The sequence below is a fragment of the Anser anser genome (assembly GCF_964211835.1).
Source record: "Anser anser genome assembly, chromosome: 15".
NCBI classification, from domain to species: domain Eukaryota; kingdom Metazoa; phylum Chordata; class Aves; order Anseriformes; family Anatidae; genus Anser; species Anser anser.
This window is the reverse complement of record NC_139736.1, coordinates 12817236-12842116: the sequence shown is the minus strand read 5'-3', so window position 1 is coordinate 12842116 and position 24881 is coordinate 12817236. Positions and strand designations below refer to the sequence as shown.

Here is a 24881-nt window from a genome sequence, read left to right as displayed (position 1 = left end):
CTGCTGTGTGTGCCACCTAGGAAATGATCCACGTTTCTCTCTCCTATTAAGTGAGCCTTAATCACATAGGAAGGCTGTAACCAGATGTTCGCATCCACTCCTGTGCATGTGGATCCTGGGATCCTCTGGCCCCCCGTGCCCTTCCAGCTCTGGCACTCAGCAGCAGTTTGTCCTCCTGGCGTCCATTTGTGTCCTTCTTTTCCTTTCCTACCTCTCATTCTGGTGTTCCCTCTTCCATCCACTCCTCTGCTTACCTTCCTGCTGCCCTATTTATTTTCCCATACTGGCCTCTTGTTGTCTCACCTGTTTTTCCCACTCTGTTTCCTCCTCGCTGTTTCTCTCTGCCCCCCCGTTCCATGTGCTTCGTGCTGGGCAGCCTCCCTGCGATCTGTGCTCGGAGCACGCTATTCCCCCGGCGGCTCAGGAAAAAATGCAGCGCATTCCTCCTTTCCCCGTCCGTTATCTCGGTTCTGCTCCTTGGCTGCCCACCGCAGGCTGCCGGAGCAGCGCTGGCAGGAGCCCGTCGTCTGGTGGTCAGACGTGCGGGAGGCAGCCAGCCCCTTGTTTTTGCTGCTCAGCCCCTGGCAAGGTGCTGAGCGAGTCCCTCGCTTCCCCTCTGCCAAGGAGAGGGAGGCGCAGAAGCCTGGCGGCAGCGCGGGTCTGAGCAGGGACCTGGCATGTCGCTGCTGGTCTCGTCCTGCTGTTACGCTGCTCCGCGTTGCGGGTTTCGTTCTAAAGCAAAAGGTGTTTCATGGAAATGCTTTCATGGAAGTTATTCGGAATTTCGTACTGCAGCATTGCCCCCTTTGTAACGCAGCCATGCCAGAGAGGTGCCTCCTGCCGTGGGTGCTGCCCACCGGCGTGGGCAGGCAGCGTGGGTGCCCCGTGCCCACGGGCTGCTCACCTCCTGACACCGCAGTGCCACCGTCCCGCGGGCTGCAGAGCCCCGAGCTGCTGCGGGTCTGGCTGCTCCTGTGCCAGCGGACTGGAGAGATGCGACTGCCTCGTGCTGTTTCCAACCTGACAGTCCGTGGGCACACGGGACTTTCCTGATGCAGCTCTTTGCCGGCTGGTTGTCTCTTTGCCAAGCACCAAGTGAATTGTCAGCAAGTTTTGGGGAACCAGGGAGGAACAGCACCGTGAAGGGCTCCATGCTGCTCTGGGTAACACAGCCTGACCTGTGGGGTCCTGCTCCTGACTTACACTGCACATCGGAGAGAAGAAGCGGATCCGCTTCTCTTCCCAACCAAGTGGGTCCTAGCCTGAGCAAGGAGCAACAAGAGAGAACAGCAGCTCCTGATGTGTTCAGCAAAACGCATCGGAGCCTGGGCGGTGTGTGGGCACGTGGGAGCCCTGGGAGCCAAGAGATGCTCTTGGCAAGCGGAGAGATGTGGGTACCCGCTGGTGGCACGGGCATGCAACCCTCCAGGGGGTTCACCCCCACATCCCACTGGGCCTGTCTGTCTGTCCGTCCTGGCTCCCGGCTCGGTTGTGCTGAGCACAGGTCCCGGACAGGCTGGCGCGGCGCTGAAATGAAAGGAGAGGCGCTTTGTCTGACTGGGAGCGCTTTAAGCCATCGCTCAGGAACAATGGCCAAGCTATGGGGTCATTTGTTCTGGTATTTCAGCAGCTCCTCATGATTTATGGGATGTTTTGTTCTGCTGCTTGTCTTAGCTTCCCCCTCTCCACCCTCCCTGTCTCCCTCCCTTCTCCATTTCAGCTCCTCCCCCCCACCTCACACCCCACAGCCCCCCCCCGTTCCCAATTCCCCTAATAGCTGTGGAGCCTCTCTGCCGTATGAAGTAATGCTAGCTGGGACTTATTGAATTAGCCATGTGGAAACGGGCTCGGGCACCACGCTCGTGGTCTGCTCAAGCACGCGGCAGCTCTCGCAGCCAGCCCGCCCGCGGATGGCAGGGCCCTGCCCGGGGGCTTCGGTCCCCCTCGGCTGTGCACAACCACGCTTGCTGCTGCAGCAGCTCCACGTCAGGCCACCGAGACGCCAGTAGATGTGCGCTGAGTGTGGTTGAGAGGAGCTGCACCCAGCCAGCGAGGTCCCCCGTCTGTGGGGACTCCTGGCAGAGGGGCAGGAGGGGCTCAGCCGCTGCGCTCGGTGCCCAGGACACCTCTGTGGGTGAGGGGGATGCTGGGCAGGGAGCGCGGGGCGCAGGGGGATGTGGTTTGAGAGCCCAGGTTTGTCCTGGCACCCTGGGGATGGCTGTGGTCTGCGTGCCTGTGGGCATGGGGGAGCAGGGGTTCACCTCCCGGGGCTCACTGGTGTCTGAGGGACTCGCTGACGGGACAAGCGAGCCTTCAGAATAGCTCCCTGAATGCTGGGGTTACCTGTAGGAAAACATTTGAAAGGAATAACGTATTTACATAAAATCCCTTTTTATCCTTGCTGTCTGCGAGTCACCTACAGACAGACAGAGGCTCGAGCCTCACTGCCTCCTGCGGTGGCACCGGTGCCCCTGCTGCCACCGGTCCCCAGCCCGCAGCGCGTTGACAGGGCAGAGGAGCCGGGGCAGCAGGGAAAGGAGCTCAGCTGCCGGGTGCAGTGGGGCTGGGCAGCTCCAGACCAGGAGAAGAGCAGGGGCTGGATCCTCCCTGCGAGCAGCGTTGTCACCCGCTGCCTTCCCTGCTGCCCCCCGTGCTGGTGGCATTAGCCGAGGCCCCAGCTCATGCCAGGACTCACCAAGGAAGCAGCTTGTCCCAGTTGTCTGCAGTCAGGGGAAATGAGCTTGCATTTGTTTCTCCCACGTGGCTTCAGTGGGAAAAATTGAACCCTCTGGGAAAGTGACAGAGAAAAATTTTCAAAGACTGATGTCCAGGTTCTCCCTGTCTGGGACCAGAGCCCTCAGCCAGATCCCTGCCTCGCTGAGAGCACAGGGAGGAAATGTCATTTATTTGAAAGACAAATTTGAAATATTGTGCCTCTGCATTGTTCTGGGCACTTCCCTCTGCTGGTAGCTGACACCTCCAAGCTGTGATAAGATTATTTCTCAGTGCAGCATATCCATTATCCTCGGTGCATTTTGATTTCTGTCAAACAGCCCGTTTGCCTTGGGCTAGCTGACTTGTTTAATTCTCATCATTTATTTGCCATTTCCCCCGGCCTGGATCTGCAAAGCAGGATGGATGCCAAGGAGTGTGGAAGATGCTCTTCGTCTTGCAGGGTCTCCACTGATGGAGCCATGCCCAGGTGCCAGTTGCCTGGATTTGTACCATCCAGTCGCATGCATCCTCACATTGCAAGGCAGGCCCTTGCTTCCCCAGTCCTTTCTGCCAGCTGTTTCAAGGGATTGAGTACTTCTAACCCTCCCTTGTCCTTTTAACAGTGGCAGTCCCTGTTTGCACAGATTTTCTCTGCTCTTAGGTATTTTCCTTCTGCCTGCCAGAGCTTCAGGAACCTCTTGTTTGTCTTCCTGGAGAGCCTGTCTCAGTGCCAGCTCAGTGTCGGACCTGCTGGCCAGGATGCCGGCGAGATGGGCAGCATTCAGTGGGGAGGCCAAACTGGAGGCAGGAGGCAGCCCGGAATACCAGGACACCAAGGACCAGGCCCTTTGGTGCGCTGGGCTCTGTCCCCGCCTCTGCTTGAGTCTTTCTGCCGTCTGCACGCTCCCTCGTCCCCATTGCTTCACACCCATCCCTCTCACCCACCTTTCTTCTGCCGACTTGCTTTTCCGAGGAGCTTTGTGAGACCAAGGGACCTCCGCAGCTGCCGAGCCCCGTGCCTGCTGGAGGTCAGGGGGGAGCAGTTACATTCCCCTTCTCTCCTCGCGTTCAAGTTTCCTTTCTTCCCTGCCGGCATCTCCGTTCTCCCTACTGCAGAAATATCCTCCACCTACCCCGGGGCATCCCGCGGCTGCTCCCTGCGGCGTTCCCCTCCCCATCCCACTTTGCCTCTGTTGCTTTTATTCATGCTTTCAACGGGGAGGGTCAGACAGGGATGAAGGTTTTCTGCCACCAAGAGCTGTTTGACAAGGCGAAGGAGGTTTTTCCATGTGGGCAGCACAAAACAGTGCAGATCTGGTAAAATTTCCAGTTTCAGGGCTAGGGAAGGCAAGGTTCACGCTTAGCTTTGTCCAGAGTGGACACGGGCACTTGGCAGCGTCTCCTGCTGTGGTCATGAGAACCTGCACGGGGTCTTCGCTCTGCCCACGGCGCAGGGCTTCACCTGAGTGCCCCCCAGATGCTTGGACAGAGGTTGGTGTCCACCCAAGAAGAATCCCAGCAGGGTCTGTAAGGGCTCACCAGTTAGCAGCGGGGAGGGAAATCTCTGCTGCCTCCGCACAGGGAGGGCTCTGTATTTACGGTCCGTTGCTTCTGAGCGCTGAGAAACGCAAATGTGAAATCATGTGCTGGCACTTGCTAAGTGGCCTGGGCTGGGGGCCAGGGATGAACTGCTGGCCTGGGGCTTGGAGACCTGGATTCTCCTGGCCTGCTGAGCCACGGAGGGTGAGATCTGCCCCTCTTTGTGCCTTGGCTTCTTGCTGTTTAAAAGGAGCCGAGCGGCAATGGTCCCAATGATCCCTTTTCTCAGGCACCTGGAGATCTGCTATGAAGGAGCTGACTGTGGTATCAGGGTGCTCTGTACGTGGGGTCTTCTGCTGGCAATCCCATTCCCCCAGCCCAGGGACAAGCTGTGGGCTGGCCCGGAGCTCTCGGAGCTGGCAGCTCCAGATGGAGGTTGCCCAGAGGCTTTACAAGTTTGGGATCACAACCCGGAGCCTTTAGCTTGTGTAACCACTTCTGCAAAGAGCATTGACGCTCTTTGGTTTCCGTGCTGGGTCTTGCATGGCAGAAGCCTGCTGTGGCCGGGCAGCAGATGCTGAAAAAAGCAAGTCTTTTTTTTTTTCCTTTCTATTTTTTTCCCCTGAGCGATGTTCTTGTCCATCAGCATCTCCCCTGGGGAGGAGGAGGCAGTTACTCTGGTCAGAGGCAGTGGCAGGAGCGGAGGAGGGTAGGTGACTCCTCCTGGGGTCGGGGAGATGCAGGCAGGTATAATATTAAAACGTTGCCTCTTTTGGATTGAAATACCGCTGTGCATCAGGCTCTGGAGGCAGCGGGTGCTCTCTCCTGCGGTATAGTTATCCGGACTGTGGTATGGTGGAGGCTCGAGCCTTTCTGCCGGCCTGGCCTGCGTCAGAAGGCGCAAGCCATGGAGGAGTGCCACGTCTGGGTGTCACTCCGTTCCACCTGGTGCAGGGGAAAAGCCTCGAGGGCAGCGACAGCCCAGGGAGGTGCTGGAGGGACCGCTCTGCCTCCAGCCTGTGTCACAGCGTGGCCCTGGGCAGGGGCACGGTGGTAGGACAGCAGGTCACCAGGGGTCTGAGGGGCACCCAGCACCGTCCCCGTCCCGTGCCCGCGCCAGGCGGCTGCGTGCGGTTCGGGCACGCATCGGCTTTCTCCGTGCAGCAAAATCCCGCGAAGCCGCCGGCCAAATCCCGGGCAGCGAGGAGGCTGCTGCTGGCCACAGATAAGCCGGCGTGACATTTAGCTAATGCTTCTGCTCTCCCTGTCTGCGCCCGGTGTCTCGCTGGCTGTCCAAGGGGCTGTCCGAGGGAACCTCGGCTGCGAGCGTCTTCCTGGAGCTCCATGAGCACGGAGGTGGGTGACCCCGCGAAGCACTCGCCTCTTTGTGCGGGAGGAGGCTGGTGCTGCCAAGGGCACCCATCCTGGCCCTGCTCGCTTCGAAAGGCTCGCGGCAAGCAGAAAAGCAGTCGTGTTTGCGGAGCAGAGCTCCCCTCGTGAACTTCACGTGAACCCATCTTTTGGGGCTGGTCTTTGGCTGATTTCCTCGCTGACGATGCAGGTCTGGAGCAGGATGCCGAACCCAAGGCTGCCTTCCACTGGTGTGCTCACCTCGTCCTCCTGCTGTGCCAGGGAGGAGGTGTCTGCTGCCCGAGTTGCTGCTCCTCACCGGGAGGAGAAACACCAGCAGCCAGCCAGAGCTGTCCCTGAGCTGCACAGGGACCGAGCCGCTGCAAACGCTGCTTCCTGGCCTCAGGTTGGGTGCTGGGCACATCCCGCAGCCCTCAGCTGGGAGAGGCAGGGTGGGATGAGCAAAGTGTCCCTGGAGTGGGGTGGCAAGAGGGAGAACGGAGGCAGCGGCACCTGCCGGGCACGGGGCCACCAACTCCGCCAGATGTTTGCAGCCTCCTGGTGATGGAGGAGCCCGAGTCATTCAGGTCTGGCTCAAAACTCCTACTTGGTGTAACTGTAAGCAGGGATTTCCCGAGTGCTTTGGGAGATCTCGGAGATCAGCCCCGAGAGCAGAGCAGGGAAGGAAAACCCTTTCTTCCCATCCCTGCCCCGTGGCTTTCGTGTGCTGCATCCATCCAGGAGCCCATGGAGCCATTCGGGCCCCTTGTGACATCCCCAGGAGGGGAAGGATGGTGTTCGTTCTCGGTAACGTTACCACCAGCACAGGGGGTTGGCCAGGCTGGGCAGGCAGGCGGTGGTGCTCAAGACATCCTCATGTGCGCTGCTGCACAGGGGAAGGGACGAGGAGGACGCCTCTTGCTCGACACGTTTGCTGTAGATAGAGTCAGCAGACGCTTGTTGTTGAGGCCGTTCAACACTTTCCAGCGGAAGTTTGTTTGCTTATACCTTTGCCAGACCTTAACTGTTAGGGCTGAATTTTTCCATGCTCACTCTCTGCCTCAGGCTGAACTTTCTCCTTTTTTTTTTTTTTTTTTTTTTTCAAGTTTCAGCAGAAGGTTGGGGAAAAACGGTAGCTTTGCCAATATTATTTTTTTTTCCGTCTCTTTGTTTAAGGACTTCTGGTGCCTCCATGCTTTGGAAAAGAGACTTGAAATTTGGCAGGGTTGGTACATTCCTGGTGGAAATCAACCCAGATTTGGTCAAATTGTTAGCCTCTGGAAAGCATGGCCGTGCATGCTCGGAAGAGCTTGGAAGAGGCGAGCCACTGAGGCCCCCAGCTGCACCGAGCACCCCGCAGGCAGTGGGCATGGGGCTGGGCTCGCATCCCCACATCCCCAGCAGCAGCCCCTGCCCTTGTGGGTCTGGGCGAGGAGCGGTGACTGTGAGGAACCCCAGCAGGGGTTGGTGATCTTCGTCAGACAGTCTCAAAGCATCCCACAAAAGATGCCCTTGTCTTTATCTCTGTTTCCACGGGTGGAAGCTGAGGCCCAGTCTGCTGGCAGGGCCCCTGTGGGTTTAAGCGTCGGGAAGAGGAGCTGCATGGCGCAGGGCGTCCGAGCACCTCGGGGTGCTGTGCTGGGAGCTGGGCCCGTGGGCTGCTCGGCACAGCCTCCTCCACACTCCAGCAGCCAGGAGAAGCTGAGGCAATGCGTGATGCAAGGAGAGCATCTCCGTGTGTTCCTGCACGCTGCGAGACCTTGGGAAAGGGTGTTTGTAACCCTTGTGTCTCCCATGGGTGTGCTTTGCAGTCCTGGTCACATCCACTGCAACGCGTGGACATAAGTGTGTCCCGAGGTGTGACCTGGCAATTATTATGGCATTTGGCTTTGTTCTTTTATGTCGGGGTGGAAAGCAGAGCTACCTGCCGTGCTGGGGGCTTCAAAACTTCCCCCGTAGGCACTGCTGTCCTCAGCTCGAGCATCTCGGAGCTCCCTGCAGCCGGAGGGAGGACGGCGTGGGGCAGGAGGTGGGAAGCTCCGCTCCGACGGAGGCCGCCTGCCCGGCGGTGAGGCCGCCCCGGCGAGCACTGCTCGTGCCATCGCGGGGTGATTTCTGGCAAGGGTTGCAGACCCCAGAGCGTGAGGGGCAGGGAGCTGTGCGTGAGGGTGCGCCACCGGCAGTGCTTGGCCTGCAGGCCAGGGGCGTCCCCAAGGGGGTGGCCGCTCTCGGTCACGGTGCCAGGGACATGGTGTGGGCAGCAGCCAGCGTGCCCAGTGCTGCTGGCTGGGTCCTGCTGGGTGCCTTCCAGCGGGAAAGGGGTTTTCTGACTCCAGTAACATTTACCAGCTGGGCAGCAGCTCTGGAGCCGGGTGTGTGCGTTTGTCTGTTCTTCCATTGTGTCTTGGCCGTCGTCTCCTCCTCCCCGCCGAGATCAATGTCTGTGGCCTGCCTTTTATAACCCCTTTGGGTGCAGCTCTGGAAGTCTTCAGCCAGTGGTGCTGGTTTTCATCGTGCAGCTTTGGCGCGCTCAAGCAGCTTGGTCCCCGTCTAGCTGGATGGCTTGGGTGGGACGATGGGCTGGAGGTGGGCTTCCACCAGCAGGGACATCCCAGCAGGGGGATTGCAGGGGGGCAGGCGCTCGTCTTCGGGGCTTTGAGGTTCAAGGGTGGATGTGTCGGCTGGGAACAGGGAGCAGCCACAGGTGTGGGGCAGCGAGCTCAGATGACCTCCAGAAGTCCTCCTTAGGCCAATTTTCTAGAATTTCATGGTCTGGGAGCAGAGGTGGTTTCCGACGGGAGCCAGACCTCACCAGCGTATTCTTCCTGGTGGCACAAGGTGGCGCAGGAGGTTAAAGGATTTGCTTTTCATCTCCACAGGTCTGGGTTCAAATCGATCCCTCTCACTGCTGTAATGAGTCCGTCGGCCTCAGCCCCTGCGGCTGCGCCCCGTGGCAGGGCAGCGGGCAGCCCGGGAGCAGGCTCCCAGCAGAGCGGGGAGCTGCGGGGCCAGGAGGAGGCGTGCGGGTGGCACCCTGGCAGGGCATCCCTCCTGCGCACACCGCAGCCTGCCGCTGCAGGAGGACAAAGCAGCTGATGAGTGTCTCTGAGGCGCGGGGACATGCTGGTGACCCACAGTGCACCACCCCAGTCCCACAGCCCCATCTCTCACCGGTACGGTGCCCAGGGGAAGGTGCTGACCCCATGCGGGCTGGGGCTCCTCCAGCGGCTCCTCCAGCCCCGCTCCCATCCAAGAATTGGTGCTGGGACCTGAGCATGGGGATGGGACCAGGCGAGGCTGAGCGTGGCCTTACCTCCCTTCTTGTTCCTCCCAGCAGGGCGGCTGGGTCCTGGCCGCGTGGCCAAGCGTCCCCATCTCAGCATCCCAGCACTTCCCCTGTGCTGCTCCGTTGGGGCTTAGCTGGGGCCCAGTGACACCACAGAGAGATTTTTTTTCCCCCCTCTTTTTGCCTTCAGTGCTCTTTGAGACCAGGCGTCGTATGACTCAGCTTCTGCATTTGATACCCCCGAGAAGAGTTTGCACACATGCATCCGTGGCGCAGAGCGGTGCCTGTTCCTGGCAGGCCGTGCAGGGATAGGGTTTCTTCCTGAAACAGGCAGTAAGTCCCCACTCTTCATCCGCTCCTGACATGCGGAAGTCGGATTTAGCCAGGATGGTGCCAGTGGGTCGGGGTGTCTTCCAGAGCGCTGCCGTCCTGCTCCAGCATCTGGACACCCTGCGAGAGGTGAGGAAGTGCTGCTGCAGAGCAGGGCAGGTGCTTGGCCGGTCCCCCTGCGCTCTGGGGATCTGCCTGTCCTCTTGTCCCTACCTGCAAAGGTCCCGTTTCTTGTGTGTGCCAGCAGCGTCACGCACATTTTGGGTGCTGGGGCTGAGCCGTTAGCTCTGGCAGTCGGCGTGGGGCACGGTCAGCAGAAGTTGACACCGACGTAGATCCCATGAAGGGCAGTTTGGGCGCTGACCTTTAGGTCCTGCCTGCTTCTGCTGCCCGGTCTCTGCAAGCAGCTTAGGTCTAGAGGCAGCTCCCGGTCCAGCGAGGTGCCCCGAGCCCAGGGGAGCTGGGCAGGCACGAGGGCGCCGAGGTTTGCAGGGCGGCTGTGAGCCTCCTGGCCCGGCACCGACCGGGCTTCGGGTGGCTGCGGGGCTGTTGGTGCCGCAGGGGTTCCCCGGCGTGCGTCGGTCATGGCTCGGGGAGGCCCATCCTGCTCAGCCCTGTCCCCATCAGGTTCCAGTTAAAACCAAATGCGTTCTCCAGCCTAAGCTGTGCTGCAGTTTAAGCCCTTCCAAAAATGAAACAAATACCCACGGACTGCAATTCGAATTGCAGCTCAATTAGGGCTCGTTCCCAACGCGATCATAAAACCTCCAGTACGAAAACAAACAACCCAACCAAACCACATCCAAGCCTGACAGCATCCTCTGGAATGCCTTTAAAATAACAAGGGGGGCAGAGGAAGATGAAAAGCAGCGTGGCCGGTGGGCAGAGGGCTCCCTTGCCCTTGGGGCAACCCATGGGGCAAGCAGGTGTGCGGCACCAGCTCCGCACCGCTGCAGGGACGTGATGGGCACAGTGGGGCTGGGGCTGCTGGCAACGGCCGGGGGCTTGCGGGCCGTGGCTGCGATGTGTTCCCGGCAGGATCCAGCGGGCGAGGGAGAGCAGGGAGGTGGGGGACGCGTTTTTGCAGGGCAGTATTGGAGCCCGGAGCTGCCCCAGCCCGCCGAGGGCAGCGCGGCGCTGGCCAGGGCCGTGCGCGGCGGCTGGAATGCATCCCCCCGTCACCCTGCCTGCGTCCAGCCAGGCTGGTGCCGAGCTTCGAGCTTCGGGTTTCACTGCGGACTCTAAACCCAGCCATATTTAGCGTGCGCTCCTCCGGCCTGTCAGGGAGGGGAAGCCACAGCACAACTAATAAAAAAAGCCAAACAAAAACAATGTAATTAAAGAGACTCAGCACTGCGTGTTCCCATAGCAAGAACATTTACCCAAGACTTCCTTGCTCAGATGCTTAATGTCAAGCAGCAATTAGAGGCCGGCTTTGCCGGAGCACAGCGAGGAGTATTTGCGCTCGCTGGGAGGCAGGAGGGACCGAGCACCGTGGCGGGCAGACCTGCCTGCCTGTGCTGCGCCGCGGGGACAGGACTGGGGCTGTCTGCACGGGGGGACAGGCAGCGCGGGCGGCAGGGGGGACACCATGCCCCGGGCAGCAGCTCCTGAGCTCCTACAGGCAGCAACACCCTTGGTCCGCAGCGCACGCACCCACATTGCTCAATCCCCATGGAAATGCAGTTGCACCGAAGCGGAAATGCAGATTTTTCTGGGCGCGAGGGGATCCCGTGCCACCCGTGCTCCGTACAGCAGCTCCGGGCTGATGCTTCGCGGGCTGTGCGCGCGGCGCCGGCTGTGTAGCTACAGCCCGGAGCACCGAGGGGCGTCCTGGTGCGGTGGGGCTGCTGCGTGTGCCGTGTGTGTGCAGGTGGGGAAGGAGCAATGCAGGAGGCGACGTGGGTACGGGCACAGCCAGAGCGATGGCACCTGGAGCCTGCAGCGCTCACGTGGCAGCAGTCCTGACCGTGATGGAAGGCTCTTGGGGATGACCAAGGAACTGAAAGGCTAATTTCCGTCCTACTTAAATGGGAGTTGAGCCACACACGCTCCTTCTGGGCTCATTAAAAAAAAAAACAATCTGAATGTTTAAATAAAATAAATAAATTAAAAAAAAAAAAAAAGCAGCAGCTTTATTGTGTTGCAACAGAATTTGCTTGAGTGTCTCTGCTCCCTCCCTCCTGCAAATGTGCTGCTCGGACGGCAGAAATGGTGTGTTTTATGGGAGGTCTCTGCAAGTGATCTACTTGGTTGGCTCCAAACCTTTCTCACATTCTTAAAGCCTCCATCTCTCCCAAACTCAGTGTGTGTGCTGTAGGAAGTCTGAGGGTGTCCTCACCAGGTGCTGCAGCTGCTCAGCTCCCCGTGCAAGCGTTCCCCAAGAGACACAAAAGTCTGCTGGTCTGGGGGATAGTCTGCCCTGCGAGGCATGACTGATGCTGTCCTGCATCCTCGGTGAGTCCTCTGCAGAGGTGCAAGGCTCTGGTGCTCGGGACACCGTGCCCAAGCCTGCGTGCGGTGCAGCGACTGCTTCTCCTGACACTGGGCTAATAGCACTGGGCTTCCGGAGCTCAAACAAAAATGTACTGGCAGGAGTGGGATCTATATAAGTTAGTTGTTATTGCTAAACAAAAGAGGCATGCTCATTTCGGCTCCATTCAAAACAAAACCCAGTGGGTTTGCCAAGTGGGAAAAAAGAGAAAATCTGTAGGAAACAAACAAAGCCCTGGATCTGTTTTGTTGCCTTTCCTTGGACCCAGGTTTCAATAAGCAAGTGCATTTTCCAGGCACGCAGATGCTTCCGTGGTGCAGAAACGCTGCCTGGGGCATGTGCCAGCTCCAGCGGGTGCACGGCTGCGGCCAGCCACAGGTACTGGGGTGCAGAGGCTGCAAGAGCCTGCCCAGCCTCTGTGGGTGCTCCGCTGTGCAGTGGTTTTGCTCCATCTTGGCACGACCTGGTCACCACCCACCGTCTGCACAATATTTAAATGCCTTTGGGCTGCGTCCTGCACAGCAAGCACCTTCTGTGCATCCACATGTTTGGGCAGCGGGATAAGCAGCAGTGCTTGCAGACTGCCTGGCCACATCCAGGGGAGCACCTTTGCCATTAAGGCTGGAGCTCAGAGGAGTTTCTCTGGTCCCTGTTTGGGAAATCCTCCTCGTGCGGGTGGCTGATGTGCAGGCTGTTCCCATGAGTTGTGCTGCTGTGCCAGGATGCCAAGCGCAGAATTTTGTCCTAGGTTCGAGCGTGCCTTTTGGTGGGTTATGAAATCCCACTATTTGGAAGTGCTTCCCTACTCGTGCTCCGCTTTGGATCCATTCTCTATTTCCCCAGCCCTGAAAAATTGCTTATACTCAGGCGAACGGAGTGGAAAATGCGAGTGCATCGGCAGCTCCTCTCTGTGCTGGAAGCTGCGTTTCTGCTTCGTGACCACAGGAGCCAAAAGGCACTTGTGCGTTTGCTGCGGGCTGCAGCGGGTTCTGCAGGCGAGCACCGGGTGGCTGAGTGGCAGTGACCACGTCGTGCACTCGCCCGCAGGGCGCATGCACCAAGCCCCCAGGCTGAGCGTGGGCTCGTCAAGTGCTCAGCCTAAGGGTGCTCGAAAGAGAAAATTCCCCCGTGCTGACTTCCGAAGCAGTCTGCTTCAGTGTCCACGGGCAGCTTTCTGGCTGATCCCTTGATGCGAGCTCCCAGCTCGGGGTGAGGTTGCCCAGACTGGGTTGGGTTTGCCCTGTGAGGTTGCCCAGATTGAGTTGGGCTTGCCCTGGTAGCTGGATGCCAGGCTCCTCCTGGCCTTTGCCTGTTCCTTCAGCGAATAACCCCGAGTTGAACTGGGCTGTGGGTCAGGAAGGCAGCCCTGGCAGCTGGTGCTGAGACACCAGGATGCCTTCCGCACCAGGGTGTTCATGCCACAAAGCCACCAGAAGCCAGGCAAGGACCCAGTCCTTGCTCTCTTCATAGAATCACAGAATGGTTTGGGTGGGAAGGGACCTTAAAGCCCATCTGGTTCCAACCCCCTGCCATGGGCAGGGACCCCTCCCACCAGACCAGGTCACTCAAAGCCCCATCCAGCCTGGCCTCGGGCACTGCCAGGGATGGGGCACCCACAGCTTCTCTGGGCAGCCTGGGCCAGAGCCTCACCACCTTCACTGTAAAGAATTTGTTCTTAATATCTAATCTAAAACTACCCTCTTTTACCTCAAAGCCATTAAGCTCTTCCCCACTCCAAGCCAGCTCATTCCTATGAAGAATTAACACCTCTCAGCCTCTGTTTTTTGGGCTCCAAAAGGGAAAAAAAAAAAAAAAAAAAAAGTCTGGTTCACGAAGCCCCTGCAGCTTCTCTGCCGTGTTGAGCTGCCGGTGTCGAGCTGCCGGTGTCGGGGAGCAGCTCCCGGAGGTGACAGCACCCTGTCCCCCCCGGACAGGAGCGTGGTGATGGGGCGGGCGCAGCCCCCCGGGGTGCGTGGCGCTGGCTGTGCCCCCCGGCTCGGGGCGGGCGGGCTCCTTGCAGCGGGCCGGGGCAGCCCTGTCCGACATGGACTGGTTCTCTGCTGGAGCCTCGGGGAGTCTACGCCCTTAAACAAAATGCACTTAAAATGATATAATTACAACAATTATTAACACTGTTTACTGGGCCAAGATCTGCAGCGCTGGAAACATTAAAACCCCAGAATATGCAGAAACCACAGCGTTGTAAACCACCCAGTGAATTTGCCTGTGTTCATTACAGAAGAAGAGAGGGATCAAATGAAGTTGTCTTGTGCACATCCATCCTCACACGCTTTAAAAAGCATCACAACAGCTCCACGAGAGGGGTCTGGGCAGCCCCGAGGTATCTTGTAGCAGCACCCCAGCCTTCTCCAGGCATAACACAGGCGATGGCTGGAGAACCAGCTCTGGGCTCACTGCGCCGGTGGGGTTTGCACGTGGATTTGGAGCAGTGCAGGGCTGCTGTCCACACCACGTCCTGCAGCCGGGAAGCTGAAAAGCTGGGGCCGGCGAGGCGCTGCTGCGGTGCTGCAGTGGGTAGGTCGGTAATTAGCAACAAGAACTGATTGCGGCAGGGAGAAATTGAGCTAAGCTGCACCGACACTAGAGAGGCGGAGGAGCTAATTGCCGTGGCCTTGACCTCCTCCCAGCGTGTGCCCCCAGGACCGGTGAGCTGGTGTTGGCTGCTCGTACCTTCAGGGCACGGCGGCTGTGGGTGTTGTTTTCAGCTATCAGTTGCTCCACCGCAAAGTTTAGCTCTAGATAAATCAAGACCATTTCGCTGAGCCCAGATGACTCATGACCACAGGGCCAGGAACCCTTTTATCTTTGGGGCAGCTGGTTTAATATAGATGGACGTTCACTCCGGAGCTCTGAATAATTTCCGTCTCTTTACTTCTCATTAGAAGCAAATCGGATGAGGGAAAACAGTGAGAAATTTCTCCGTGTCTCCTCTGTTTCTACCATCTCTGTGATAACTTCCTCCGAGTTGTGCAGCCTGCCTGTGCTGGGTCATTTGCCATTAATTGGCAGAAAAAGGTGCTTTTGCTCCCAAGAGCCATTCTTTTCAAAATCTGGTTCTGCAGACATGGCTGCAGCAGCGGGGGTCTGTTACGACAGGGTTTAATGCAGCTAATGTGGAGAGGTGCTTTTGGGGACTTCCTTTCCTGGCATGGGAGAGCATCGTTGCCCCCCTGGATGAAGGGAACAGGAGGACAGGACACCCAGGGGACGAGCCTGCGAGCGGGGCTGTCTCACCTCGGAGGAGCAGCTGGCGGTGGAGAGGGGGATTTGTGCAGTGGGGAGCTTTCAAACACCAGAGAAAAGACAAGGGTTTGCTCGAGAACCTCTCGAGCCAGCTATTTCTCTTTCCTAAGAACATCAGATTGCGCTTGGCTTTTCAGGCGTGGTCCAAACCTGCTTGACTCTTCCTGCCAGGGCACCATGCCAGCACAGACACGGGTGGCTTTTCTCTCGTCATTTCCACCCACCGCTGACTGCAGAGCTGCGGGGTCTCGTGTTCGCAGTGTGTGGCCAAGCCCAGGGCTTGAGGAGCCCTCAGCTGCTCTCTCTCATGTGGTTGGTGTCCCCAGTCTGTGCCTGGTCCATGTAGCACCAGTAGCACCCGTGCCAGGAGAGACCCAGGGCAGCGGCTGGCGCTGCAGCTTGGGCCACGCTCGGAGCTTCTAAATCCATGGGGTGAAGCCGGTGAGATGGGAGCCAACCCAACCCATCTCCTTGGCAGGAGCCAACCTCCCCACCATCACTGCTTTTAAACATCATGGTAATGAAAGGTAAAATCATTACAGGACTCCTGCAGCCCACTGTGCTTGGCTTGAAATCAGGGCGGTGAAGAGCACGTAGTGAAGTTGTTATCAATATCCTGCCTTCCGATGATGGCTTTATATCCATCATCAGCACCCTCACAACTTCGCAGAACCATTTTGGCCTTGCCTTCTAGACAACTGCCATGCCTTTTGTTGTGCTTATTCCTCACTTGTTATTTATCTTCTTGGGGAAGATTTTGCCCATGGATATCTGGCCTTATACACTGGGCTATGAGGTCAGAACTGCGAGAAATGCTGTGAGGCATGGTTGCTCTAAATGTTCTTCAGGCCCGATGCCCCCTAACGGGGAGCTGTGCCATGGGCTACAGCAACAAGGGGATCAGATGTTTGACGCCAGAGAAAACCCTCGGTCCTGCAACCGATGGCTCATGGGCAAAAGCCCCACACCGCTGTGCTCGCACCGAGTCAGGGACCCGGGCCCAGTGCTGCTGGGGATGTGGGGTCCCGGCTGCAGGGAGGGGGGCAGCTCCCCCGTGGCGAGGCAGGGAGACGGCACCAGGTTTCCTGGGGACTTGTGCATGTTTGTCATGTCTGTTTAAAGAAGGAAGTCAAAATGACAGTGGAGAAAAGGTCATTTAGCTTTATTAGTGTAGGCCAAGGTTCAGAGGCTGAGAAGTGACTCAACAGCCTGGGTCCCCGTTGCATGGGAGGCTGGGACTCGCATGGCCGAGGGTTCCTGTAGGGGCCTGGCTTTTTCCTTGGTGCCGTTAGGAACAGGCTTTTGTCCATTCCCCATGCTCACTTTGCTTTCAGAGGGTTTCCTTTGCTGGAGTAAAGGCCCCTGAGAAAATCGAGTACAGACGAGCACTGAGGGATGCTGATGAGCACTGGAGATGCAGAGCATCGGAGTGCGGCACCAACCGTGGCCATCCCAGCTCAAGGGTCTGGAGGGAAAAAAATCTCAGGGTTTTGGGGAGCCCATTGGAACCCCTCAAGGCCCAGCAACTGTGATCAGGAGGTGCTGGCCTGGCTGATGACAACAGATTCCTTGTTGGCATCAGCATCCACCGTGCAGCCCCCTGCATTGGTGCCGTCCCAGCACTGCAGGGTCGGTGACTCTGGCTCTCCTGGCTCACGTCCTCTTCCCGAAGCTGCCGACTGCCTGCCTCTGCCTTCCCGGCACATCCCTCCGGCCTGTCACTCACTGCCTCCTCTCCCCTGCCCTAGGTCGTCCTCTCCCAAAATGACGCAGCAGATGCGGGACCTGCAGCTGGCGCAGGCCAGGAAGCCGCCGGGCCCTTCCTCGCCGAACGCGGCCAAAAGGCTCTACCGAAACCTCTCGGGGAAGTTCCGAGTCAACTACACGTCCTTTGATGAGGGCAGCCTGGCGGGACGGGGCGAGAAGGAGAAGCTCCGCAAGTCCTACCTGGTCAGTGCCTGCCGGTCCCTTCAGCCACGCCGAGGCCGGGGATGAGGGGGACGGGTGGGGTGTGCGTTAGGTGAAGCCGCCTGGGGTCAGGGTGTTTGCTCAACATCATCCATCTGTGTCTGCAAGATCTGACGTTCCTGAGCCCCTGGTTCTGGGTCTCCCTGGTTCTGGAGACATCCACGAGCCCAGTTTGGGTTGGTGGGATGCTGGGTGGGGTGAAGAAGCACTCCATGCCCAGCTCACCGCCGCATCTCCCTCCGTCCAGTTCCAGAGCAATGCTGCGCTCTTCGAGGCCGTGGAGCTGCAGGACCTGGACCGGGTGCAGGAGCTGCTGAAGCAGTACAGCCCCGAGGAGCTGGACCTCAACACCCCCAACAGCGAGGGGCTGCTGCCCCTGGACATCGCCATCATGACCAACAACGCTCCCATCGCCAGGGCCCTGCTGCAGGCAGGAGCAAAGGAGAGCCCACACTGTGAGTTGGCTGGAGAGCAGGCAGAAATAGCAAGGACAGTGGCGATGCTTTTGTCAGCTTGGGGGTTTCATCTGCCTCCTGGGAGTCCACATATGTGGTGGGCTGGAGCAGGCTGTGCAACACCCACATCTCCGGCTCGGGCAGCAGACCCTGTTGTGTACTGCATGTGCCATGGGGCAGCAGGGAATGGTGCTGCCTCCACATTTCAGAGCAGGAAACTAGGGGAGTTATGGTGCTGGGGTGGGAACAGGTGCTCGGACCCTGCTCCCTGCTTGCCCGGCCACACACTGGGGAGCTCCGCTGTCCCTGCGAGCAAGGCACTGCAGCAAGGGCGGGGACTCAGGGCTGGGATTTGGTGCCAGCACAGCCTGGCTCCAAAGACAGTTCCCCTAACCACCTTCTTCTAACCACCTTCTCCTCATCACCTTCTCATCCCTCCGTCTTGCTCACCCCTGCCCCTGGCTGTGCCTGCCCAGCAGTTGTCAGCCTGGAGAGCCGCTCGCTGCACCTCTCCACGCTGCTGCGGGAAGCGGAGCAGCGCGTCAACGAGCTGACGGCGCAGGTGGTGAACGAGGCACCCAACGCTGACTGCTCCGAGAAGGAGAAGCAGCTCAAGGCCTGGGAGTGGCGATACCGGCTGTACAAGCGCATGAAGGCAGGCTTTGAGCACGCCCGTGAGTGCCCGAAGCAGGGCTGGGGCAGGAGCAGGGCTGTGCGTGGGCCGGGGAGGAAGCGCGGGGCTGCACCGGTGCCCCCGCACCCTGCAGCCTGCGATATGGGCGGGTGAGGGGGCAAGCGCCCTGGGGACGTGTTCCTGGGTGCAGGGGAGGCACGGGAGAGATGCTGCGAGGTTTGTAGTGACCGTCCTTGCTGTAGCGGTGCCCTGTGCTCTCTGTCCGTAGGAGTGCCGGACCCCCCCAGCAACGTGCACCTCTCCGTGGCCAGCAGCTCCTCGGTGCAGGTGACCTTCTGGGAGCCCCTGAGTGTCAACTCGGCCGTTGTCACCAAATACAAGGGTAAGGACTGGGGTCCCTGTGCCGTCGCTGAGCACACAGTGACGGCCAGCACCCGGGGTGTGCAAGCAGGATGCAATGGGGTGCTTCCCCTGTGCACACCGTGCCAGCACGCTGGGGGCTGCAAGCGTGCCAAGCCCTTGTTGAGCTGTGGCACGGCGCTGTCACACTACGGCATGGCAGGGCCACCAGCCAGAGGGTGCCTTCACCCACTTAAACCAGATATTTATGCTTCTGGGAGAATTTCCCTCATCAGGCACCACTAAGTCCTGGCCCATTGCTTGCTTAGCCTGGCTGGGTCCCCCGGCTTGGTCTGCTCCTCCTCCCTGTCCCTTCTTGCCTCGTGGCTCGGTCCGACCCCGGGGATGTGGCACATTGGGGCCTCTCTCCTTCCAGTGGAGTGGAGCTGCTCCCCCACCTTCTCACCGCTGCTGGGGGAGGCCGTGGTGGACAAGCTGAAGAGCCTGCACTTCACCATCCGGGGGCTGGCGTCGGTGAGCTGGGGGTCTGGGCTGCGGGGGCAGAGGAGCAGGGAAAGCTCCCAGGGCAAGGCTGCGCTCCAGAGCCTGCACATGGGGCAGATGGGTGGGATGGCAGTGCGGTGGGCAAGGGGACAGCGGCAGGAAGGGGGCTTGGGTGGGGGGACCGGGAGGGGCTGGGGTGGGTGGGGGTGCAGGCAAGGGGGTGCTGTGTGCACACTTTCGGGCAGGGAGGGAGGGACTTGCAGGCCTGAGGAGCAGGGAGGACCCTTCTGTGTGGTGTGGGGGAATTGGGCAAGGCAGCAGGGCTGCAGCCCAGGAGCCACTGCCCAGACGCATGGCAGTGCGCAGCCCTGGGCAGGGAGACCACCCCAGCCCATCCATCACCCATGCATTGCTGCTGGAGGGGGGGGTAAGGGGGGGGTCAGAGCCCGTAGCCCGGGCCATGGGGTCCCGTTTTGTGCTCCTCGTGGCGTGCTGGGATTCCTCCCCACCTCCTTGCCCTGCACGCTGAGCCGGGAGAGGGACCTGCATCCTGAGTGTGCCTTCCCCCCTTCGCAGGGCACAGCTTACTACGTCCAGGTGTCTGCCTACAACATGAAAGGCTGGGGTCCCCCCCAAGCCTCAGTGCCCCCCTTCGCCATCCCTTCCAGTAAGTACAGCTGAGAGATGGCACCCAGCTGTGGGATTGGGGTGGGGTGGGCTTGGGAGCTTTTGGGATGGGGCATTATGGCCCCTGGGGCAGGGGCAGATTCAGAGCTGGATGCGGTATTTAGAGTTTGCAGGTGGGTCTTGGGCCCCACGGGGTGGCTGTGCCCGGTGGCAGAGGTGCAGGGCTCGTAGACAGAGCCATCCGCACTGCCCTTTGGGGGATGCTGTCTCTGGCCACTGGGAGCTCTGCCAGATGTTTATCTTTCAGCCTGAGATTAGTCTGGCTGCCTGGTAAAGGCTGGAGCGGTTTTAGGCCACCTGGACCAGCTGATCCTAAGGTAGCTCGGACAGAGGATGTTTTGCTTTCTGAGCTAAGAAACCATCTGTAGGAAGGAAAACCATCCCTGTGTTTTTTAGCAGAGGTTTGTAATTTAGCGTGGGGCAGCTTTTTGGAGGGGCCTGTCCTTACCAGGTAATGAAACCTGCCCCAGAACAACGGAGTTCATGCAAAATCTGTGTTTGCATGTGCTGAGGAGCAGTGTGGGGGAATGCCCTAGCTTGACCCCTCAGGGCTCAAACCCGACCCGAACCAGGTCGGGGCTGCAGGGCAGAGCAGTGGCGGTGGCTGGGGCAGGGGTCCTGCGGGGCGGGCACCATCCTGCACCTCGTGAGCGGCCCTGCGTGCACCCAGGGGTGCTGAGCCCACCGAGGTGCTGTGTGGCTGAAAGCAGGAGAAAAGAGACGCGACCAGGGCCGGGTGCATACACACTGGGTGCAGCTCTAGGTGCCGGTACTCGGGCACCATAGCACCTGCACGGAAAGACACCGAATCACATTTGCACGCATGTTGGTGCACAAGTGAGCCCACCCGTGCGTTGCGTAAGGCTGGCTTTGCTCTGCCCTGGCAGCGGGTGTTTGTTCACGTTTGCACCCTTAAAGCCCCTCTGCTGTCCCACACAGGTCCCGTTCTGTGTGCACGAGATCCGTGCAGCGCGGATACCAAGTGCAGCTCACGGGGATCAGACAGGACCAATTTTTCTTATTTCTGTCTCCGTTAATATTTCTCCCTTCGGTAGAGATCCCTTCCTGGCCCAGCAGAACAGCCAGGCACCTCCCTGGGTGTTTTTAAAGCTCCTAAAAATAGTGGCAAGCCCCAGCCAAAGTTAACAGAGCTGAACTTTCCATGGAAAAGAGCAGCAGGCAGGACAGGGGGTGTTCAAAGCAATTAACGTAAAGCTAATGTAAAAGCACTGGCGGCCCCGTGCCGCTCCTGCCGCCGCCGTGTAGGGGGTGAGGCTGGCAGGAGAAACTGGCTGCATGTTTGCCTGGGTAAGCTCCGCTCTTGCATTCACCTGGACAAGGCTGCAGCTCCAGGGAAGACGCTGGAAAGAATTTTATTTTTTCAGCCCGGTGAAGAGCGGCAGCAGCAGGCGGGACCTTGTTCGTGACCTCCGTCGTACCCCCACTGCAGGGCGGCCGGTGGCCGCGGGGAGCTCCTGGCCCTGTTCTCCCTGCCCCATGCTGGGGCACCGCTGCTCCTGGGGCAGCTCCTGGACGCGGCCCCAAAAGTGCCCCACGCACCCCGGCCCTGCTGGTTACCGGAGGGTGGCGGAGCCGTGTTGTAGCTTCCCCGATCTGCCGCACTTTCTAGGACTGGAATAACTTGGTGGCTCTGGAGCTGGTCCCAGCACGTGGCAATGGTGATGGGGACAGGGAGCTGCTGTGTCAGGGGCTTGTAGGGATCCTCCGCGGGCTGGGAAGAAGGGCACAAAACAGAGCATCTTCCAAAGGCCCATAGGTGCCAAAGGCCCTGGGACCTTCCGCCGTGGGTGCCGGGAGGTGCCGTGCCGCGGGGTGGGGAGCAGCCAGCCCCACGGAGAGGGGTGTCGGGGGGGTGACACCGGCTCTGTCCCTGCAGACTGGAGGGAGTACGACGGCCGGGCCCCGCGGCGCAGGGGCCAGGCTGAAGCTCTGGACCACCTGCTGGGCCAGGTGAAGACCGTCCACCAGCACTGCGTGTGCCACGGTGAGTCTGCAGCACGTTGTGGTCCCGGGGGCTCTGCTGGTCCCCAGGGCTCGGGGGGTCACCTGCTGAGGCACAAGGAGCTGGGGTGGCACGGAGGAATGGGATGAGCAGGGCGGCAGCTCATGCAGTGACCCCGGAGGAGCCCACAGCGCCTCCCCCCAGGCTGCTGGCGCTGCTCTTGGGGTCACGCCGCAGCACCCTCTGCTCTCCACTTCCCAGAGCCCTGCAAGAACCAGCCCCAGAGCAGGAAGCACTCGGTCTCCAAGAGCCTCAAGCACCTCTTCCATGCTGGCAGCAAGTTCCTCAAGACACTGAAGCGGTGAGAGCCTCGTGGGGGGGTGTGTTGCAGAGCCTTCCGCCCCACAGGGATGTAGGGCTGCCCAGCCAGGGCTGCAGGTGCTGAGGGTGGGTCCCTCCTCGGGATGAGCCCATGCTGTCAGTGGGGATCAGTCCCATCGCTCAGAAAGCAAACATTTCCGTTTGGACCGGCCAAGCTGTGTACCCGTACCCGTACGGGGCATCTCCTCTGCCTTCCGGAGACAGACCCTTTGGGAAATGAAGCTGGTGGCCAGGGGTGACCCCGCGGCCTGTCTTCCCTTCCACGCAGGGGCCTCTACCTGACAGCCATCTTCTACAAGGACGACAACATCCTGGTGACCCACGAAGACCAGATCCCAGTGGTGGAGATTGATGACACCTACTCGTGCCTGCTCATGCAGGATTTCCTTTGGTTCACCAAGGTAGGCACCCCCCGGGCCCTGTGCTGAGCGCTGCAGCCATGCTCGCAGCCTGTGTCCTGACACTGCTTAGATGGGGGCAGCCACCGCCGTGAGTGCTGTGTCCTCCAGGGGTGTCACGGTGTGTGGGGTACCTCCACTGCAACCCTTAGTGTGGGGGGTGCTGCCTCTGCCCGCAGAGCAGGACATGCAGGGCACTGCCGCCTGGGTCTCAGCTGACTTGCTGGAAGGGCAGGCAGGCAGCTCAGGCCCCAGCCCTCTTGCTGGATGGTCCTGGTTTACTAAGGGAGAAGCCATCTCCTGGCTGAAACCTTCTCTGCTCCAACTCAGGAAAGTGCCCCTCCTAGTAGAAAGGAAGACATCTCGGGCAGGGGAGCATGTACGAAACGGCCCCCCTGCTGCTGGAAGCGATGTGTGCACGTGCACCTTCCTCACCCAGCTCGGACAGAAAGGGACCGGCTGTCCCCAGAGCCCCCCTGTGTGAGCAGGCAGCTGGGGGAGCTCGGCCGGCGGTGACAGCCTCTGGCTGTGCTGCAGGTGTCGTGCATGTGGGACGAGATCCTGTGGCTGCGGCAGTGCGTCACCGTCTCCCAGTCGTCCTGCTCCTGCATCCTGCAGACGCGCTTCAAGATGCTGCTGGCCATCTCGCAAATGCAGGTGAGGGGGGGGGGGGTCCCTGTCCCCCTGCTGCCTCGCAGAGTGACTTTTGGGGGTGCTCCTCTGGGGGCAGCACACAGATGCGCTGGAGCTGGGAAAACCCCCAGCTCTGCCCGCTCTGTGCCACCAGGCTGCAGCTGGGCCAGCCTTGCCATCACCGGTGGGTCCCCAGGTGCCAGGTTCTGCAGCACGGGGAGCGTCTGGGGACTGTCAGTGGGTGCTCTGCCGGGAGGGCCGGTTTCCAGCAGACAGCGTGGTGTCCCCTGATCTTTCTCCTGTCCCCCATCCCGGTGTGCAGGGGCTGCTGGGCATCCAGGACCTGGGGCAGGTCTTCTTTGAGCCCATCAAAGACAAGCAGGGCAACATCCTCATCGTCACCCTGAAGGAGGTGAAGACCAACCAGACCTTCGAGAGTGTCCGCTGGGTTCCCATCTGCAAGCTGCAGACAAGCCGCAAGTCCGTGTCTTCCCCGGAGGAGCCCACTGCCCTGGACACGCTGCTCATCTCCGTGCAGGTGCTGAGCGAGAGGGCTGGGGACACGGGGGCTGATTCCAGCCGGCACACTGGGGCTGTCCCTCATGCCCGTCCGGCTCTTCCACTGCTGTTTTTCCTCTCTCTGTCCGTCTCTGCCCGGGGCTGTGCAGTGGCGGGGGGTGCCACACGGGGCTGGACGCCTGGCAGCGGGTGCTCGGCGGCGCTGCCAGCACTCCCGTCGGGCTGGGAGGGCCAAGGCAGAGCTGCAGCGGCCAAAGGTCTGGTCCTGGCTGCGGGCAGCAGCTGGCAGGAGCAGCAGAGCCCAGCCTGCAGGAACGCTGCTGCCTCCAGCACCCGGCACAAGGGCCGCAGAGCACCCCGCTGCAAGGGCTGGCTCACTCCAGCGGTGCCTGTCTCCTCAGGACAAGCTGGCTTACCACCAGCGGAGCAGCCATGCCCTTTCCCCGGGCCTCTACCTGGGCTACCTGAAGCTCTGCAGCGCCGTGGACCAGATCCGGGTGCTGGTGCCGGAGCAGCTCCCCAACATCTTGTGCCACGTGAAGATCCGCTCCAACCCCAACATCTCCAGGTGGGGCTCGGGGGACATCTGGTCTTTTTCTCTGCCTCGTCCAGCCCAAGAGCACTCGTGGCCACTGCCTCCTGCGTGTGGACTCGAGGAAGTGGTGCAGCACCGCCACTCAGCCCTGTCCCTGCCAAGCCCTGCCTAGGGCTGGAGAAAGCCGAGGTCCCCCTGCTGCCACCACAGCTCCCACATCCGCTGTGGTGGCTGCGCCACATGGGGTGGAACAGCTAAGCAAACACAGCTCTCGTCAGGACTGCGTGTTTAGGTCAGCCCCGAGCTGCTTCCCCCAGCACGTGTCTGTCTGCTGTTCTCCAGGGAGGAGTGGGAATGGCTGCAGAAGATGGCCAGCATGGACGAGCCCGTTTCTGCGGAGCCACAGGCTGAGACATCCCAAAACCACTTGTTCCAGGAGCTCCAGGCGGCCATCAAGGAGCTGATGACCCTGGTCAACATCCCATTGCAAGAGGTGTGGGTGGGAGCCAAGGTCCAGGGACGAGGGAGATGACATTTGCAGCTGTTACCTGTCATGTCTTTTGGACGGACTCTTGCAGGCCAAAGATTTCCGTCTATACAGCCAAGAGGTGCTGGACTTTGGGGGCCAGGTCTCCTTCCTGCTGCTGCTGCCTCCCTCAGATGATGTCTGCACGGCGCCAGGCCAGAACAACCCCTACACCCCTCAGTCTGGCTTCCTCACGCTGCCGCTGCAGATCTTCGAGCTGGGTGAGAAAAGGGGTGACCTGCCCTGCCAGAGCCTCCTCGTGCTGGTCTCCTTGCGCCTGAGAAGGGCTGGAGGGAGCTGCTGGGGTGGCTGTGCTCTGTCACCTCCTCTAGGAGAGGGGGGAGAGGGAGTGCTAAGGGCT

At 60.1% G+C, this 24881-nt stretch overlaps 1 protein-coding gene across 27 annotated transcripts in view; it reads left to right on the top strand.

Annotated features, from left to right (window-relative positions):
* The window catches only part of LOC310881792 (ankyrin repeat and fibronectin type-III domain-containing protein 1-like), a 213894-nt gene that overhangs the window by 184507 nt on the left and 4506 nt on the right, over nucleotides 1–24881 (top strand). For all 27 annotated transcript variants that reach the window (XM_083799537.1, XM_083799513.1, XM_083799514.1 and 24 more), the window contains 14 exons: nucleotides 16727–16928; nucleotides 17194–17401; nucleotides 17881–18075; nucleotides 18304–18417; nucleotides 18811–18908; nucleotides 19455–19545; nucleotides 21463–21570; nucleotides 21790–21889; nucleotides 22178–22310; nucleotides 22845–22964; nucleotides 23263–23478; nucleotides 23861–24027; nucleotides 24337–24487; nucleotides 24573–24741. In XM_083799537.1, the coding sequence (XP_083655663.1) occupies nucleotides 16727–16928; nucleotides 17194–17401; nucleotides 17881–18075; nucleotides 18304–18417; nucleotides 18811–18908; nucleotides 19455–19545; nucleotides 21463–21570; nucleotides 21790–21889; nucleotides 22178–22310; nucleotides 22845–22964; nucleotides 23263–23478; nucleotides 23861–24027; nucleotides 24337–24487; nucleotides 24573–24741 (2072 nt within the window). The remainder of the gene's footprint in view (nucleotides 1–16726; nucleotides 16929–17193; nucleotides 17402–17880; nucleotides 18076–18303; nucleotides 18418–18810; nucleotides 18909–19454; nucleotides 19546–21462; nucleotides 21571–21789; nucleotides 21890–22177; nucleotides 22311–22844; nucleotides 22965–23262; nucleotides 23479–23860; nucleotides 24028–24336; nucleotides 24488–24572; nucleotides 24742–24881) is intronic.